The 20,085-nt window shown below is 37.3% G+C and overlaps 1 protein-coding gene across 1 annotated transcript; it reads right to left on the bottom strand.

Moving 5' to 3' along the window:
• Window positions 1-252: 252 nt before the first annotated feature.
• LOC115417465 (transmembrane protein 79-like) lies at window positions 253-19,589 on the bottom strand. Its single transcript, XM_030131404.1, has 5 exons — window positions 19,404-19,589; window positions 13,054-13,338; window positions 6,755-7,306; window positions 4,339-4,552; window positions 253-986 (listed from the first exon to the last, which is right to left on the bottom strand). The coding sequence occupies exons 2-5, from the start codon at window positions 13,325-13,327 to the stop codon at window positions 839-841; spliced, it is 1,188 nt and encodes a 395-aa protein (XP_029987264.1). The 5' UTR covers window positions 13,328-13,338; window positions 19,404-19,589; the 3' UTR covers window positions 253-838.
• Between the last annotated feature and the right edge of the window lie 496 nt (window positions 19,590-20,085).

Genomic DNA, 20,085 nt, shown 5'->3' with positions numbered 1-20,085 from the left:
GACGGCTTATTCGTCTCCTGTTTGGTATCTTGTTTTTGTTTGGGCCTCGACTCAGCGCCACAAAGCCAGCGAGCAGCATCAGCAGCAGCAGCGAGGACGCCAGAAGGGCGGAGATGGAGGGAAACATCGAGAGCATGTTATCACGTAATGACAGCCCCGGCGCTTCAAAAACACACTGTAGTTTCTCCAGGAATAGCTGCTCAGCAAAAGTAGGCCTTTGTTAAAGACTGACCCGACTCGAGACATAAAAAAACCTTTTTACAAATAGCTTTTATTCTGCTGTCATCATGTACAAACTTTTGGGACAGTTAAAATAATAAAGTTGAAGAACTGAAGTTGCTTTGCTTGTGGGTTTTTGTTTTTCTTTTTAAGGTCAAAACCAAATTCAGCCGGATATATATCACAGAGCTTTTAAGTACTTTGACTTCCAAACATTAAATATAGGCACTGGAATAGCTTAAAAGAACAAATGTTTTAAGACTACAGCATTGTTCAAAGGCCTCCTCCGCCACTAGCAGGGAAAAGCTCTTGCATTTCAGATAATAAGCATGAATCCACATAAAAAACAGTCCTGCATAAGGAGGAGCAAAAATACAAGTGAAGCCGTCACAGACATGAAGCTTATAGTGGCAGCGTTTGTAGCTGTGCTGAACTGCAGACCACAGGAATGGCCTATTTTTGGAAAGATCTCCTCCTCACAAAGAAGAAAGTGCAGCTCGGCTCCTCACTCAGAGTCCAGGATGTCTGTGGGTTGGATGTCTGCTTCGCCGCTCGGCCTCTGTGATGTCGCCCGTCATGACCAGGGAAAAGGGGTGACCTGGTTTTTGGGGAGGACGCTCTAAGAGCCAGAGAACCACGGGATTAAAGCAAAGATGAACATGAAGAACAGATTCAGACCCACCAAGGCGAGAAGCGGGAAGAAGGTCAGGCCGGCGCCGAAGCCTCGCCACGAGCTGCACGCGCTCAGACTGACCCAGTAGACCAGTCTGTGGGGAGAAACCAGGACCAAACAGGAAGTCAGATCATGTCAAACTTTGATGATAAACTTCTACTGGAGAAACGCTCATGGGAGAAAAACCTGTCGCACTTCACACTTAAAGAGATATAACCCTGCCCTGATTAACTCTTAAAGACCCCCATGACCGGTTTTGTCTTAACTTCCAAATTGTTTTTTTTTTTTTTGCCTTTCTCAACTGATTTATCACCATTTATTATAATATTATCGTCTGCATTTTGCATTTTTCAGTGAAAATCAGGTATATTTACATTAATGACCATGCAGATGTTCATAAAGCCTCAGAGTAAATCCAAAGGTTATTAGGTCAAATTAAAAGAGAGGGGGTAAAAAGTGGTCTTTTTCACAAAATATATCATTAACTGAACATAAAACAAGTGTCTCATCCACTGTCATTGATCCGACTCTATGGGTTTTACTGGTGAATAAATGTTGTAGAAGATGATGGTGTTTCCACGGTAACTATGGAGTCTCTGAACGTCCAGTGGGCCATATGAAAAGATGACAAACTGCATTTTACAACAATTATTTACATGTATTGATCGGATTAGTGGATCAACAGGTATTAAACATTTTAGATCAGTAGATGCTTTTGGTTGCCTTTTGGGTCTTTGAGGGTTAAACACTTTATAAAAATCATTAATAAAGTTAAACAATTTTCAATTCAGACTCACTATTTAGCAAGATAGTAGTTACTTATTTTAAGTAACATTGTACTTTTACCGGTCAGAATTTTAACCCAGTAACCAATGAGTTTCTACCATTTGTAACAGGCAACAAGAGCTTTCATTTAAATCAGTAAAATCTGTAACATGTTCCTAACATGTACCATATATAATCATGAAGCATGGCATTATACTTTAATATTCACTGTAGGGCTGCAACTTATTATTATTTTCATCACTTTCTTGATTAACCAGTAGATATTTGGTGTAAAACTGGTGAATAACATCAATCAGTTTTTCCTAAAACTCACGATAATGTCCTCAGATGTCCACAACCTGAAGATATTCAGTTTACTCAAGAAGTACTCATATGTAAGAAGCTGAAATCAGAGATAAATGTACCCAAACCGACTAGAAGATGATCAAAACAGTTGATGATTAATTTAATAAGTGACAGCTAATTAATTAATCGGTCAGTTGCTGCAGCTTTAATTCAGTATATATCATATATGATCATATGTGATCATATGTTGAATATGTCTACTGCCAATGCCTTAGTGGATGAACATGTTAATATGAATATAATATGTAGTTTTTGAGTTCTGAGCAACTCTGATGGTGGTTAAAAATCTATTAATTTATTAAAAAATAAACAGATAAAGTTGACTGGTACAAAATTCTTAAGGTTAAAGAAAAATGCAGCCTCACTTTCTGTCAAACAACAGACCGCTACAATACTACGATCTTTTTCTATTGTGTTATAACAGCTTATAAAGTGTTTACTACCTAATTTATAAATCCTTTATAAAGACAATATTAAAATAAAGTGGTACCGTTCATCTTTTCTTACAACAACATGCTAGTAAGAATGGTATTTCTTTGTTTTGTGGTGGATTATGTCCTGGTTTATGTCCTGGTTGGTCCCTGTCCTGTAGGTCATGTTGCCTGGAAACAGCCCCCAGCAGTCCAGGAAATAGACCAGGCCATAAACCTCGCTCAAACAATGAACTGTTGTTTTGACACTATGCCACCACCAGTTTCACATTTCAGTGTCTAGACAACAACTGCACAGTCAGTGTTGGAGAGACACCAACTAATGTAACGGTGCTTTAAAACCACAACAGTTCAAGTTATACTGAACAACTTTAATACAAATTTGACAGCATCACTCCAGAAAACTTTTGTTTATATAGTTCGGTATAAATGTATTATTTAGGACTTGTAAGCTTCATTGTAAAGCTCAAAATATTTGTTAAAAGCTGATACAATAAAATAAGGTATACTACATTCCTGGAGTAATAATATTCTTTGTTTTAATGAGGAAAATAATCTAAATGCTATTGTAGGGTAAATTTTGTAAAGTAAACTTCCCAACACTGTTCATAGCATTCCACATATTCAATTAAACATCTCAATATCTACAGTAATTTCCAGATAACTTGGTTTAAATCCCCTTGAGATAAATGACAACGACCAATGTTCAACGCTAGTTCGCTAACATTAGCATACTAACATGCTACAAAATGTGGCAGGTAATATTAGGATTTTATACGACTCCAAATACAAACTCTTAATATTGCCTATTAAAAATACGTACGTTAGCATTATCCTTGAAACATCAGCATCACGTTATCAGATTTTAATTTAGCGTTTCAATACAGTTATACTATATGCTAATGTTAGCGTTCATCTCACAGCCCTGATGTATCAAAGTATTTAGAACTATGGAGGCTGCAGCCAATGTTAGCGTGGTCACACACATCAACATAAACAAATATAAACAACCTGAAATAACTTAAGAAAAATAAGTGCAATTTAACAATATTATGCTTGTTAACAAATGTTTTGTGTATTTGTAGATCTGTAAATTGTGTTAATTCAGATTCAGAATAGTTTAATCCCACAGAAATTGTGTGGTACAGTTCCTCCATACAAGTATAAGAAAAAGTAGTAAAAAGTGTGCATAGATAGATAGATCAACCTAAATATACGTATTAAAACACTGTTAAAACACAATTACAACAAACAATGTGTACAACAAGTTCAAATATTATCAATATGATGATAAGCAAAAGAAATATCCATGAAAACCAGTTACCCTCTTTGAGTATAAGCAGATCTGAGAAGTGTGCAAAATATTTTTGTGTGGATTTATGGGATTATAGGAGGAGGAATTATACAGTCTGATAATAAGCTAATAAGCAAAGACACAAAATTGTTGAAATTACACTTATTTTTCTTACGGTTATTCACATTTTCATTCATTCATTCATTCTCTGAACCCGCTTGATTGTCACTAGGGTCACAGGGGTCGCTGGAGCCTATCCCAGTTACTTATGGGCGAAGGCAGGGTACACCCTGGACATGTGACCAGTTCATCCCAGGGCTGACGCCCTTTTCCATAATGTTATTTTATGTTTTTCACACTAAAAGAATGAGTAAAATTTGGATTATTATTTGTAGTTAATGATGTTATTGTTTTACTTGAGATCATATTGGGCTGGAAGTGGTCCCTGGACTAAACTGCTCTACAGGTTGATTTGACCAATCAGAGCCCTTCTCTAGATTCCTCTTTGTACGGCGAAAACACAAACATCACATAAACTTAAACCCACACTTTTTTCTCAAATACCCCCAACGTCCCGTTTCCATCCTCACCTCCCTAAGATGAACATGATCACCGCTATGGGCACCAGGTTCAGAAGATGGTCAGGCACTAATGAAGCCAAAATGATGAGGTTGAGGACGTAGAGGACTAACTGTTCCAGGGACGCCGTGACGAACAGCTGCTGAACCGCCCGCCTTCTGGGAAACGGCTCGTGCAGATCGAAGGATCCGGAGCAGAACTGGCAACCTGCACCCACCATCATCGCTGGGAGGGAGAGAAGAGCAATAAGTCAGTTAGCATGTTGAATCACAGCCATGTTTCCACAGACAGATCTCAGCCTCAAGCAACTCCTCGCTGCACTTGATCTTGTCTGACAGCATACTTTGTTTTTTGTATCCTCATTAAAATACAGCGGCGGTGTGATCTACATGCACATACTCCTCTCTGGCTGCAACATGTCACCGCTTTGACGAATAGGTGAAAGGAAAACGGTCTGGACAGGATTTGCTTTCATCACCTGCCCCCTCGTCCCCGTGTCCCAGGTCAGGAAGTGATTAAAATATTCTGAAACAATTAGGCCACAGCCTGGGAGAGACGGAGGCAGGAGCCAGCCTCTTATTGTAGTTTCCATTTAAAGCTATGTGCAGCAGAAGGAAATTATGCTTCTCTGCAGAGGCCCAAGGAAAGTTGAAAGTGCACAAAATTAAAGGGGACAGGAGACACTGAAACATTCCAAGACAAGGCGGCCAGACGGACCAAATCCTCTCTCTTAATCTTTATCTTTCATTTGTGACACTTGCACGGCTGTTTTTTAACGTCAGCACGCAGGTGATAAAAGACAAAACGCATATATTTACAGGAATCTGCACAAAGTTATGTTTTAAAGTCAATTTTCAACCCTCTTCTTAACTTTTAGTTCTTATCTTTTAACAAAAATATTAGTACTTTCCTCCTCTTACAGAGTCAAAACATAATTCATACTTAATACTATCTTCTATATCTATTATTATACATCATCCCAACTTTAAGAAGGTTTTCAGCCTAAATGGACGGAACAATAACATGTCACTTTTCCACTGGATGAAACATACAATAAAAAGACTGGACCACTTAGCAAATACATCATGAAACTCATCTGCACATTTAACACCAACGTCAGGGTTTTTTCTTGGTGTTCAGAGGCTCTGGTTTTGTTGGGTTTTACTAATTTAAGCTTATGTAAGACAGTTCTTGAGTCTGATGAGAAATAAATGAAATATGAGCCAAATGATCAACAAAAAAGAACAAAAAATGAAGAAGGTAATCACAGAAAAAAATGAATAAGAAATTAAGGGAAAATTAATGAAAATGAAGCAAATAATCAAGAAAATAAACTAAATAGCAAATAAACAGCAAAAAATTAACCAAATAATCCACAAAAATCAACAAAGTAATTAGAAAATGAACAAAAGATGAACCAAATAAACAAGAAATGAGCCAAAGAGGCAACAAAATCTCCAAAAAATAGAGTACATAGTCATGAAAATGAGGCAAATATTCAACAAAAATGGGTCTTGAGTTTGGAGGTTATAGCATGTGATAATACTACATTTTCTTATTAAAAATAGAAATAGTTTAGCATCATTGTGGACCATTTTGATCATCATATATATGTAAAAAAAAATGTAAATGTATCCAAAAAGTTTAGAAGCAAAGCTTGACGTCCACTGGGAACCAACTGTGACTTTGGATATGTTCAGACTACAGGCGACTGTGGCCCAAATTAGATTTTTTTGCCCATATGTGACCTGTATCCGATCTGTTACAGACAGTTTAAACAGCACAAATCTGAGCCAGGCCACTTTCATATGTGGTCCTAAATCTGATGCGTATCTGATATTTTGCAATGAGACTTCAGTTTGAATGGTCAGGTCACATTTATCCGACCTTTACGTCATTGAAATGCGACGAATGTCACAATTCTGCATCCCAGGAGGGGGAGTGGCAGGAAAAACATACTTACTTCCATAAACAGTGTGTGCATTTTGTTGTTATTTTTAAAGCTTAAGAACATTTAAAAGTGATTCAGGTGCTGATTTTAATCCAAAAAATATGTGAAGTATAAATCTAAAGCTAGAAAAACACTGTTGTATCTGTGATTTCTATTCACTAAAGTTAATTTATTATGGATTCTTTCCTTCTTGTCCTCATTTTGTCTTTATTTCTTAAAGCTTAAGAACATTTAAAAATGATTCAGGTGCTGATTTTAATTTTAAAAAATATGTAAACCAAGAAGCTTAAGATACTAAAACTGTTTTATCTGCGATTTCTATTCATTAAAGTTATTTATTAGCTTTCTTTCCCTCCTGTCTTAATTTTTTCTTTATTTTTAAAACTACAGAACATTTAAAAGTGCCTCTGGTGCTGATTTTCCCATCTTTCTTCATAAAGCCTTTGTCTCTTCAGGTCAGTTTTTGGGTGTTTTACCGAGCAGGATGGGCAGGGCGGCGATCCCACAGCAGCAGAGGGTGAAGACGAAGCGGCTGGATTCCTTCTGTATTCTGGGGGGTGGAATAGGGACGTGAAAATATAGTGCATAGAAGATCCCGGCTGAACAGAGGAGAGACGCCAGGACCGAGAGGAAGGCGGGAACCCGGCCGCTCCGACAGCACCGGTACCGACAGCAGCATCGTCCCCGATTCGCGGCCTCCTCCGGGGCTTCACAAGTCTCTTCCCGCCCCTCGGAGCTCCACACCGTCAGCTCCACGCTCTCTGGAGGCGGAGCTATGAGCGGCCGGCCCTCGTCGCCACTGCAGTCCAGGTTGGTAGACTCCGGACTCCATCTGGTGTCGGTTCCGTTGGGAATGTCGCACTGCGAGGCCGTGGTCGGGGTGCCGATGCAGTTTTCTGTGGCAGAGTCCGAACTGTGCGCTGTGACGACGGGGCTGGACGGGGCGTGGTCCGGACCCCCCTTCTCTGTCTCTGATTGGTGCTGCTTCGGGAGGCCGTCGCCGGGTCGCTGGTGACACGGAGCAGAACCTGGTCCGAACACAGACAACACATTCAGAACCAGATCCAACAGTAGGTGAAATGTATCTACGTCATCGAACTATAAAACACAGACCTGGTCGTTTTAAGATATTTGATTACTGAAAACTTACATATTGTAGCTTTAATCCTTTAGTTATTAACTGTTTGGTAATAAATTATTTAGTAATTTTAAGCTTGATAACACACAGAAAACACCAGTGGATTTACCTGAAACTATGAACACACAGTCCAATAAGAGTCACTCAGATGGATTTGGTTCTATTCACTTCATACAGTCACAGCAATAATAAAAAAAAAAGAGCTAAATAAGACCTAAATCAGCAAAATGATCAAACGACAAGGTAAATAATTATTCTAATAATTTATGTCACTGTCATCTTGTGTCTCACTGTTATTGTTAATTGCTACTGCGGCAGAAACAATTGCCAGATTATAAAGGTCTTGAATTGAATTATCAAGAAAATTAGCCAAATAGTTGACAAAATAAACACAAAATTAGCCAAATAATCAACAAAATCAACAAAAATCAACAAAGTAATCAGAAAATGAACTGAAGATGAACAAGATATACAAGAACTGAGCCAGAGTCAACAAAATTAACAAAGATGAAGAAAATAATCAAGAAAATTAGCCAAATAATCAACAAAAATCAAAAGCGAACAAAAGGTGAACAAAATAAAAGTTAAACTAGAAGCACTCGGAGAGCGCAGACCTCCGCCAAGGCTGATCAGTGGCCCCCCCCGTGGGCCCCCCCACCCCCGATCACCACCAAAATTTAATCATTTCTTCCTTATCCCATTTCCAACAAACCCTGAAAATTTCATCAAAATCTGTCCATAACTTTTTGAGTTATGTTGCACACTAACGGACAGACAAACAGACAGACAAACAAACAAACAGACAAACAAACAAACCTTGGCAAAAACATAACCTCCTTGGCGGAGGTAATTAGCCGAATAAACAAATATTAGCAGAAATGAAGCAAAAACACCCCAAACAACTAAAGTAATTAATTATCACTTCTAACTTCATGTTTTATGTGGTGGAAAAATAAAAACCACATCTGAGGACATGACTGTTGGTTCCCTTACAATTTAAATGAAAAATATCTGCAGCAATTATTTCTGTCCTGACACAATTCTAACTGATTATCTGTCACAGAATAATCCTGATTTTAATTGTCTTCCAATAATTTAATCTAAATCTAACAATGGTTTGTGTTCATCTGATGTAGAATAACATACATAAACATTACATTTTGATTTGAGTATAAAGCTTTGAGAACACAAAGAAGTCCAACACACAAAACCTGATACAATAAAACGATAATGACTGGAATCAGTACAACTTACGTTTAAAAAAAATACTGTTATATCTGTAATTTCTATCAACTAAAGTTAACTTATTAGGTTTCTTTCCTTCCTTTCTTAATTTTTTCTTAATTTTTTAAAGCTTAAGAACATTAAAAAAAATAATAATAATAATTTTGTCAGTAAAAGTGTTTCAAGGCCCTTAAACAACCCAAAGTTAATTCAGGAAAGAAAAACGCTGCTGCAGATTATTGATGATCACTGATTAATTTAACACTTGACAACTACTGTATGAATGGCTGCAGCTGTGAAAAGAAGTGACGCAAATGATCACGTGTCAGAATAACGTGGAAGTGTTGATGAAATATGACTTTTGTATCAGTGTATCTCTGTTAGAGGGGTACATCTGTGGAATAATCTGGAGCAAAACTTCAAAATGTCTTCTTCGATCTGTGCATTTAAAAGGATGTATAAATCCACTATAATAACAAAATATAGAACATTACAGTACGCATAAAATAAGATATTATAGTTAATTGGTTATCATGATAAGAAGATACTATCATATTTATTGATCATTGTATTTGGAGTAAATATTTAAAGTGGATATATATATTATAGTTTATATTAAAAACGGTTGATTATTGCAAATCTGATTGTGTATGAGGTGACTAAAAAAAAGTGTATATGAATGGTTTGTATGGATGTTTTGTGTTATTGTAAAAAATATACAGAGGAAAATGTGTGTTAAAACAAAGGAAGTGGATCTAGTTTGATTATTAGTTTGTAAAAAGGGGGTGGGGGTCAATAAGTTATACTTCTTCCCACTCCTTTTCGAGCGCAAAAAAATTGTATTTATTTATTTGTTTTGACCATGTTGTAGGATTCTTTGTTATCTGATGATTCTATGTGCTCAAAATAAACTACTACTACTACTTTTGTGTTTGTTTCCTGCAGCTTTTCTCCCACGGGTGAATTATCTGAAATCAATGATGAGGTGATAATGTAATAACAGTGACAGGTTTGGTGTCATTTCACATTAAACCAGGTTAAGTCACATGACTGCGTCGATGTAATTAAAAGGTCCCGGGGCCAAAACAAGGTTGGGCTCCTGTTGAATGATGGATCCCATACATCAGTACAACTACTGAACAAGTGGTGGAACAAGAATTTAGAACATTTACCAGAGGAAAAATGTATAAATACTCCACTGCATGAAAAATAGGACCAATGTCCCTGTGTCTCACCAGCATGTTCTATCAAGAATCAGTAACAAGTTGAATGTGTGAGATTGTCAGCTTCTGTCTCTATGTTCCAGTCCTGTGGTCTGGATGCAGCAGATCAATCTAACAATCGAAGTGGGCGGTACTTTCACTGGAGGAGAACTCAGCTAATTCAATCCAAGTCCATATATGACTTCTATCAGTGATCAATAGGAACTATATCTGGGACCATGTCCATGTTATAAGCCTGTTATAAGATTCTGTTGGGTTCCTGTAAATTAGCTTAGAGTCTGGTTTTGACCAACTCTATATATAAAGCGTCATGAGATAACTTTTTTGTTGCGATCTGGCACTATATAAATAAAATTTGATTGACTGAGTGATTTGATTGGTTTTCCCCTGTAAGTCGCTTTGGAAAAAAGCGTCTGCCAAATGCATAAACATGACATAAACATAAACATAAGCCATCAAAATATTTACCATTATAAGTAAAGGCACATTTTTAATATTTAAAAAATTCCAAAATTGAAATTTGTCAAAACTGTTAACAAACTTTGTAGACATTGTCCCAAGGAAGATACGTACACAATTTGAAATGAATCCGATCCCTAGTTTTGGAGAAAATTGTTGAAATGTAGACATTGGTGACCTTGAGTTTGAACCTTCAAGGTCACTCAAGGTCAAAGGTCATGGACCCAAAGGAAAGTCCATATATGACTTCATATCAGTGTTCAATAGTAAATATACTGGTATCTGTAACCATTTACATGTTATAAATCATTAAAATATGGACCATTATAAGTGAAAGCACATATTTAATATTTCCAAAATTCCTCAAAAATTTAAAAACCCTAACATCTCAAAACCTTGAATAAACTTTGTAGATATTGTCCCAAGGAAGCTGCATATAAAATTTGAAATGAATCCAATCAGTAGTTTTATTTTTCCTGTTACGTTGATAAACTCCAGCTCTGTGTGTCATTTTACTGACATAAAACAACAATACGAAGCTGAAAAGGATCCTGATTCTCCTCCTGAAATTAAACGAGGACACGACTTTAAGCTCTTCTCAGTCGAAGCAGAAGGTTCCAGAAATATTTGTTCTGTTTAAAGCTGCAAATATTGACTCACTTCACATTAAGGATGGAGTCTCGCTGCAGAACGTCTGCAGAACTTCACACTGTGGCTCTAAACATCTGCACGACGCGAGTCTGGAGACGGACAGGAGACTTTCTCAGGCTGCTGTTAAACGGATCTCAGCTTCTTTCCAACATTTTAGCAACATATGTAAAAATAAATCTTGTTTTTTTACTTCTCATTTCTACAATGGTGAATAAGAGCCACCAACAGAAATTCAGGAGCAAGGAGGGAGGGAATATTTAGAGGAAAGTAAAGTTAAAATATGCAATAAATATTATAACAACTGAAACTATATGATGACATGAACCCAGTTTCTCCCATTTTCTTGTAAATTTGACTTTGATCGAAGAAAATGTTTGAGTTTCAGTCTCACCCCACACTGTCTATAACTGTGGATATTCTTTCAGAGTAAAGTCGTAAATTAATAAAATAAAATACATTAAGTGCATATATATCAGTGACAATGTGTTGTGTTCTCAGTTAATTCACATTTAAATATATTACAATATTTTACTAACATTTCTTTATTCTTTTCCTTAGTTATAAACTCTGTAATAAAGATTAACTTGCTTTATTATCACCGTAGGTAAATTCGGTGCCTGCATCTTACCCTTAATATACACACAGTGCCTAGCATTAGCATTGGCAGTTAGCATAAGCGGTTAGCATTAGCACATAGGATATACATTAATGTGTTTCTAAAACACATGTACAAATCAACACTCTGACTTATAAATACAACTTCAGTAAAACAACTTAAATATGACAGTTTTTTTTTCATATTTTTTCACATTTTTTAAAGGGTAGTTTGTAGGTATAAACATTTTCATAATGTAATTTTATTTTTTTTTAACTCTAAAATGTAAAGAAGCGTTTGAAGTTTGTATTATTTATAGATTATTATGTTATTATTTAACCGGTCCTACCCACTTCATATTGAGTTGAATGTGGCTCCTGAACTAAAATGAGTTTGCCTGCCTTGTCTTAGAGCAGGGGGGTCAAACTCATTTTAGTTCAGGTTCCACATTCAGCTCAAAATGACCTGAGATGGGCCGGACCAGTAAAATAATAACAGTGAAAAAAGTTAAATTACATTATGAAGGTGTTTACATCTATAAACTTTCCTTAAAAATATGAATAACATGAACAACCTGACATTTCTTAAGAAAAATAGGTGCCATTTAACAATATTATGTCTCAGTTTATTAGTTACACATGTGCATTAGAACTTAGAGATCACAGTGGATCTACAAATACACAAAACATTCAGTAACAGGCAGAATATGGTTCAAATTACACTTACTTCTCTTAAGACATTTCATGTTGCTCATATTTGTTCAGGTTATTCACATTTTATGTGAAATAACCTGTTTGTAAATGTCAACATTTTTATGGAATTGTAAGTTTTACACAAACAGAGAAAAATTTGAGGAAAAAAAAAAAGAGTTGGTATTATTTACAGGTTATTATAATAGTATCTAACTAGTCTGACCCACTTTAGGTCATACTGGTCTGAGTATTGAACCTGAAGTAAAAAGATTTTAACACCACTGACTGTTAGTATCTCAGTATATTTCACAAATTGGTTCCGGGGGCTGGATTGGACCCTCTGGAGGCCCGGTTTTGGCCGTATGTTTAACACCTGGGTCTGACAGGGTTAAATAAAAGTGCATTACTTCAAAGTGGTTGATTCACTGACTCATGATATCATTTTAAGTGTTGTAATTCATCAAAAAAAGCAGAAAAAAATGTTCCTAAATGTGTATAAACCTGCTCTGCTCCTGATGCAGGGCCTGTGATGATCTAGGTCACAATGGTTTATCATTTATAATAATAATAAATAAATAAATAAGTTCCAGGAAAAACTTTGTGACACACTGATCTAAGTGATAAATTTAGTCCAGAGCTCTAGTTTGAGGATCTTTACTTTTGCTGAACTAAAAAAACTAAAAGTTTGGAAGGAGCTTCACGTGGACTCTGCTCTGTTTTGCTCAGTCCTGAATCCCACCCCCTTTAGTTTCCGGTGGCTCTGCTCTGATCACTAGTAACGGTCATAACTCACTTCTTGGCGGATTGCTGGCTGGTGGCGGTTCAAGGGAACGCTGGGAGCCTGACACTGAGTGGGAGGACGAGTGCAGCTCTTCCACTGACGACTCGGGGCTGTCGGACACCGGCGCCAAGGAGATCTGAGTGTCCAGGTCCAGGAACGGGGAGAAGGACAGGCGGGCCGGGTCTATGTCCTGGAGCTGGTTGATGATGTCACTGATGGACTCTTTCATGCTGTCGAGCTCCTTCGCGTTCTGCCGGTTTGTGGCCTGAAGCCCCGAGGCGCTCATCGTCAAACGGCCTGAAAAAAAAAAACAGACAGAGTAGGCGATGAGGAGACCAGAACCTGGAAGAAGAACCAGACTAAACACATGTGTTTTCTTTGTCTTTTTCTTGACCTGAAAGCTTTAGTTCCTGCTGTTTTTACACTGTCAACCCCTTTTTAGTCAATTTTAAAAAGATCTTTAAAAGTAATAAAAGTTGCAATGAGACTATTTTCTTCTTTAATATTTTGACACAACACTTTCACAGTTTATTGAACTTCAGCAGATCTTTTACTTACATTAAATTACTAAAAATATAATCTCACTTAGTAAAACTATGTCAGTATTTTGAGCAAAGTGTGAAAAGTCAGAGTTTTCAATGCAGAATTACAACCCTATTTCCAAAAAGAGTTAGAAAGCTGCACAAAATATAAATAAAATATTACATAATGACCTGCAAATCTCACAAACCCATATTTCATGCACAATAAAACATAGAAAACATGTTAAAACAGAGAAAATATACAATTATAGCTTTATTTCCTGCTGTTTTTACATCGTCAATCTCTTTACTCTCATTTAAAAAGACCTTTAAAATAATGAAAGTTGCAGTGAGACTATTTTCTACTTTAACATTTTGACACTCAACACTTTCAGACACAGTTTATTGAAGTTCAGTGGACCTTTTACTTACATTAAACTACAAAAAATACAATCTCACTTAGAAAACCGCCAGTATTTTCAGCAAAGTGTGAAAAGTCAGAGTTTTCACTGCAGAATTACAACCCTATTTCCAAACAAAGCTGGAATGCTGCACAAAATATAAATAAAATATTATGTAATGACCTGTAAATCTCAAACCCCTATTTTATTCACAACAAAACACAGAAAACACATGTTAAAACTGAGAAAATATACAATTAGAGCTTTATTTCCTGCAGTTTTTACACCGTCACTCTCTTTACTCTCATTTAAAAACCTTTAAACGTTTCAAAGCTGAAATGACTGAGGAACATTCTGAGGCTTGACACATTCAGAAACAGTTGATTAAAGCTCAGTGGATCCTTTACCTCTGTAAAACAGTTCTCACTCACTAAAACTATGTCAGTATTTTCAGCAAAATATGTGTAAAGTGTGAAAAGTCAGAGTTTTCACTGTACAGAATTTCAATCTAAGGAATTTATGGATATGGATATGTAATGGAGTTAATAGGTTCTACTTCCTTCCAGTTCTTTTCAGGCAAATAACACCCAAAATAAATCAGGAATGTTCATATGATAGATTACACATATCTATATATAAATGTGTGTGTAAACAGATATATGTGTTACATACTTACATATTTATATATTACTTGCATATCATTGTTATGACTATGATCACTGTTATCCATTTTTTTTGTAACTTTTGTCCTGTAATTATTAAACTATACATATACATATAATATTGTGCATACTATGATATTTTATTATAATATTATAACATAATAAGCTACTTAAGGTGCTTATGATTATTATTACTACTTCACCACTTGTTTCTACTAGTACTTTCCCATGCGTAATTGCAATTTTGTCACTACTGTTTTTCATAGCTATTGTTTTGCTATTTTCTTGTTGTATTTCTTGTGTTTATATTCAGTGTTGTGCTGGTTTTGGAACCTCAGTTTCCTGAGGGCTCCTCCCAAAGGATCAATAAAGTTCTATCTAATCTAATCTCTACTCTAATGTGTGTATATGTATATAGTGGCAGAAAAAATTATTAGACCATCAAAAATCATCAAAAACAATGGTTATGCAATCCAGTCCTAACTCCTGTGTGTATCATGTGACTAACACAGACAGAAAAGAAAACATGGAATGAATAAAAGCACTGTTTTTGTCAGTCCAATGCCATAGATATGGATGTAAGAACTGAAGTGATTTTGGTTATTATCCAGAAAAAATGGAAAATGGATAGATATCAGCTCTGAAATTAAACTACTATGAGCTATTTTTGTTGTTCTCATTATATTTGTCCAAATAAATGTACCTTTAGTTGGACCAGGCATTAAAATGAACAAGAAACTGAAGAAAACAAGGGGTGGTCTAATATTTTTTTCTGACTGTACATAAATGTACAATTATTACTACTATTTTTTCTCTCTATCTTCACTTGTAAATATTGTACATTCATTATGTTCTTTTATTTCTTTTTTCTGGTCTTGTCTTTCTACTTTCTTATGCTCAAAATAAACGCTCAGTCAACCAAAGCTGTCAGATAAATGTACAGGCGTAAAAACCACAATATTTACTTCTGAGATGAAGTGGATTAAAAGGATAAAGCTGCAACAAATGGAAAAACTCCATTCTAGTAAAAGTTCTTCATCAGGATCAAACTGCAGCGTCTTTTCACTTTGGCATGTTTTCAGATTAAACAAACCAGGTGAGAACAGATGGAAACAAAAACCGGTTCCAAACTGTCTGATTCACAGTGAAGTGATCAGATCCTTTTATCATCATGGGTTTCATCGCCCTGACGCGTCTAAACCACAGGTGTCAAACATACAGCCTGCGGACCAAAACCAGCCCGCCAAAAGGCCCGATGCGGGCCGTGGGATGAATTTGTGAAAATTACAACAATCAGTTCAGTTCAGGTTCCAAATACAGACACAAATATGATCTTAAGTGGGTCAGATCAGTAAAATATTATCATAATAACCTATAAATAATGACAACTACACATTTTCTCTTTGTTTTAGTCAAAATGAAGTACATCTCCATGAAAATGCTTACATTTACAAACTATCCTTTCACCAAAAATGTGAATTACCTGAACAAAATATGAACAAAATGAAATATCTTGAGAGAAGTGTAATTTTAAAAATATTCTGCCTGTTACTAAATGTTTGGTGTATTTTTAGATCAGCTGTGATCTATCAGTTGTAATGCACATGTATAAATGATAAGCATATGAAAATTACAGTTTTTTCAGGTTGTTCATGTTATTCACATTTTTAAGGAAACTTTGTAATGTCAATATTTTCATAATGTAATTAAACTTTTTCTCTGTTATTGTTTTACTGGTCCCGCCCACCTCAGATCATATTGGTCCCTGAACTAAAATGAGTTTGACACTCTTGGTCTAAATCGTCAGAGGAAAGTTTTTGTGTTCAGCTTCTAAACTCATTGAAAACCTGTGTCGATGTGATGTTTTTACTTCTATGACAGATCGGTCGACAGGACCATTAACGTAGTGAAATCACAGTTCACTATCAACTGTCAAACAAATAAGTGCAGTTAATGATACTGTTTATTCTGTGATTTTTAAGACACCACTGGATCAGTCTAATAACAGTATAGAGGTTTATTAGCATTGGACTTTGAAGCATAGATAATGAAATGCAATGCGATGATGTCATCAAAGAGCACCAGTGGTAAAACATGTGGAAACTGTCAAAGGACGATTTGAGTCTCCGGACAATATGGCCGTTTCTCAATACCAGGAACGCAGAGTACGGTCTTGTGAACTCGGAGTACGATCTTGGTTAGAACGGTCTCAGAGAACGGACTTCCTAAGAACACAAGTCTATCTGTAATTGGAACGGCTGGTACTTGTAAACTTTCCTCCCTGTCTCTGCTGTATTTACACCATCTGCTCTTTAACGCGTTTCCCTCAAATCACCACAATGACACTCGTTTAGATTTCAACACATTTGTACAAGTATTTACATGTCATTTATACATTTTGTATATTTTTCAAAACTCGAATACATTTCATTGGTTCAGCCAGGGACAGCCGACCGGATCCCGGTTGAGGCGGCGGGCCAACAACCACCTGGCTCCCGCCCAAACCGGTGGGCTCACGGCTGGGCCGGCACAAACTGCCTCTTGGGAATTATTTCCCAGCCAAGTCTACACGAGTCACCACCCAGTGCATCCTTGGTTTAAGCTAGCTGGCAAGAACAACATCCGGGTATTCCATGCGTTCTTGGTTTATGAGAACTTGCAGTTGGAACAGTACTTGGGCCACGACTGATGACGTTTCACAAGAACGCAAGAACAGACAAGAACATGCATTCAGAAACGGCCCATGAGTACAGAAAGTGTTATTTTATTCAGTACAGTGATAGAATTTAGTCCTACTGTGAAATTCAGTTTTGCTGACGAGCAAAATAAAAATAGAATTTTGGGAGAAAAAAAACTGTTCTCTTTATGCACAGAACATTTACTGAAACCGTGGCCCAAACACTGAGGTACAGACCGAACCGTGGCCTACCTGTACCGTTGCACCCCTAGTAGTGAGTCATAAAAGATGGCCGACAGAGATAAATGCTTCTACGCATGCGCAACTCACATTGTTCAGAGACTCAAATCGTCCCATGACAGAAGCAACTGTTCGACTCTTCATTAATTTCTTACAGATAAAAATATAACATTATAAAACAAAAATAAGTTACGATGCATGTTATTTCTGCTTGTTTCAGCAGCAGTGTGATATATCGATTATGTCATAATCGTCACAGGTGAGTCCATGATGCATGTCTTTGTCTTGTCCATTTGTGACCCAGTAGAACCTCACAGTACATGTGTACCACGGAAGTAATTCACTTTATGAGCTGCAGCCTCCGCTCCAGAGAAAACGTGACTGCGATTCTCCTTCCAAACAATAATCCTCCACCGTCTTCCTCGTGCACAGATTGTCTCATCTTTAAGTTGAATAAGTTAGGTCACTTGGGCATTTTCGGAAACTTGTTGTGACGTGCATTGTGGGAAGTGGAGCTCCATGCAGCTGCATTATGGCTGCAGCGGCAACAAACATGGAAACGGTTTCATTGCCTTTTGCTACTGCAGCTGCGTGGAACTCCACTTCGCTGCGACAAATTTCCAAAAATGCCTGAGTTACCTACTGGCTCTGTTTGTAAACAAATATGTTGTTTATGGTGGAGTACACTTCAAAATTGTTCACCGTGAGGGAAGAGATTCAGGTGCATAATCACGCAAAGACTTACGGATTCGTGATACTGAGGTTATGACTTGGGTTTTACAGATCTGATGAAAAATTGGTCACGAAAGTCATACGCAGCTTTAAGAAAAGTTAGATATAGAAAAAATATAATTTGGGAACTGACATAAATAGCACTAGGTCTTTATGGGTTCATTTTTTAAAAACATAATTCTGTTGATATGATGTAACTGTTGTATTTTATGGTTAATATGTTGGCTGAGGTGTGGAAGGACCTTGGCCTCAGTGTTTTTGTCTACGGCCCTGCGTCTAAAGGCCTGATGGAACCAAACACAGGACACAAATAACACATGGCAGCTCCAGGATCACAAGAAGAAGACAAAGAGGAGCAGATAACTGATGAACTACAGGAAATAACTCATATCACAGGAGGTGAAATCAGTGTAAAATCATTCTGGAGCCTCTGTGGATCAGCCTCGGCTTCTTTTCCACTGGATCTACTGCGCGTAAAAAATAGGTTAAATGAAGTCGAGTCCAAGTAATGCGTCTGAGAGATGAACGCAACGCAAAGAGGCATCAAAGACAAGCGCAAATCACGCGCCTTTCACGGTGAATTTCATTGGCTTTGATTAGCGTCTGCGGGTAGAATTTGGAGCGGGTCTTTTGGGCGCACATCCAAGTGTGGCGCAGAGTCGGTGCGCATGAAACAAATGGAGATTTTGTCATGTGGTGCGAAGTGTGGAATTACTTTTTTTGTATTTTTAGATGTGAGGAGGTGGAGGAGGAGGAGGGGGAATAAATCTCGGTGGTTATCAGAGCTGCGTGGATATGGAACCGCGCGTAGGGGGGCAATGTGCTTTGGAAAAACACCATCTCCCGCTATTTTCCCAAAGTTAAAAGTGTCCAAAGTTGGTTTTACGCACGGAAAATGAACCAGACGCGCGGCTTGGTAAGTTCTCGGTGCTGGAAAGTGCGTAATTTGGTGCGTGAAGCTGTGCGCAAAGAAGCGGCTCTGAAATCTTCTATTTAGTGGCCATTCAGCGGTAATTACAGCGGATTATAGGGAGATTTTAGACCCAAATGGAGCAGAATGAATTAATTTGGGCGGATTAAAAACCTGACTGAGCCCCAAACCAAAGCAGACTGGTATAGGTGGACTTACTTTAGTCGGAAGTGGTGGAGGTTTTGGTGAGTTGGGTCCAGTCGTGGTTAAAAAGCCCCTCTCTCTGCGTCCTTCTCTGCCTTTCTTCCCTCCCCCTCCGTTTGCTTTTTGTCTTCCAGGATCCTGAACTTGTGAATCAAATTTCAGGACGGACAAAATACTAGGCTTTTCCTCCGCCCACACAGGAGGTTTTTCTTTTTTTCCTGCTCTCCCTGGGTACCATGTCAAACACCATATGGAGCAAATAAAGCTGCAACAGGAGGAGGAGGAAGGGGAGGGGGTGAGGAGCAGCAGTACTTACTTTCAGTTTACCTTCACATTCAACATGAACATCCATCCACTGTGAACTTTTGTCTAAACAGGACATTAAACATTTATCCTGGAAATAAACCTCAGAGCTGCTCCAAACCCAGGATGAAGCTGAGCAAGACTGGATGAAAACCCACCACAAAAAGCAACATCTGAATGACTATCAGATCATATTCTGTCAGGTTTATTATAGTTTTACACCTACACTCTGAAAAATAGAGGTACGAGATCAGAACATTTATGTACCTAGAAGTACATTTTTTAAAGACTGTTCTCTCAAAAGTACAATATTGGTCTTTAGGAGGCCAGACTGTCACCTTTAGACTATGAAAAAGGCTCCAAAATTATGGAAAGTACAAATGTGTTCTATAAG

This window comes from Sphaeramia orbicularis, chromosome 4, assembly GCF_902148855.1.
Source record: "Sphaeramia orbicularis chromosome 4, fSphaOr1.1, whole genome shotgun sequence".
Lineage (NCBI taxonomy): Eukaryota > Metazoa > Chordata > Actinopteri > Kurtiformes > Apogonidae > Sphaeramia > Sphaeramia orbicularis.
Note: the sequence above shows the minus strand (reverse complement) of the source record. Positions and strands in the feature narration are given on the sequence as shown.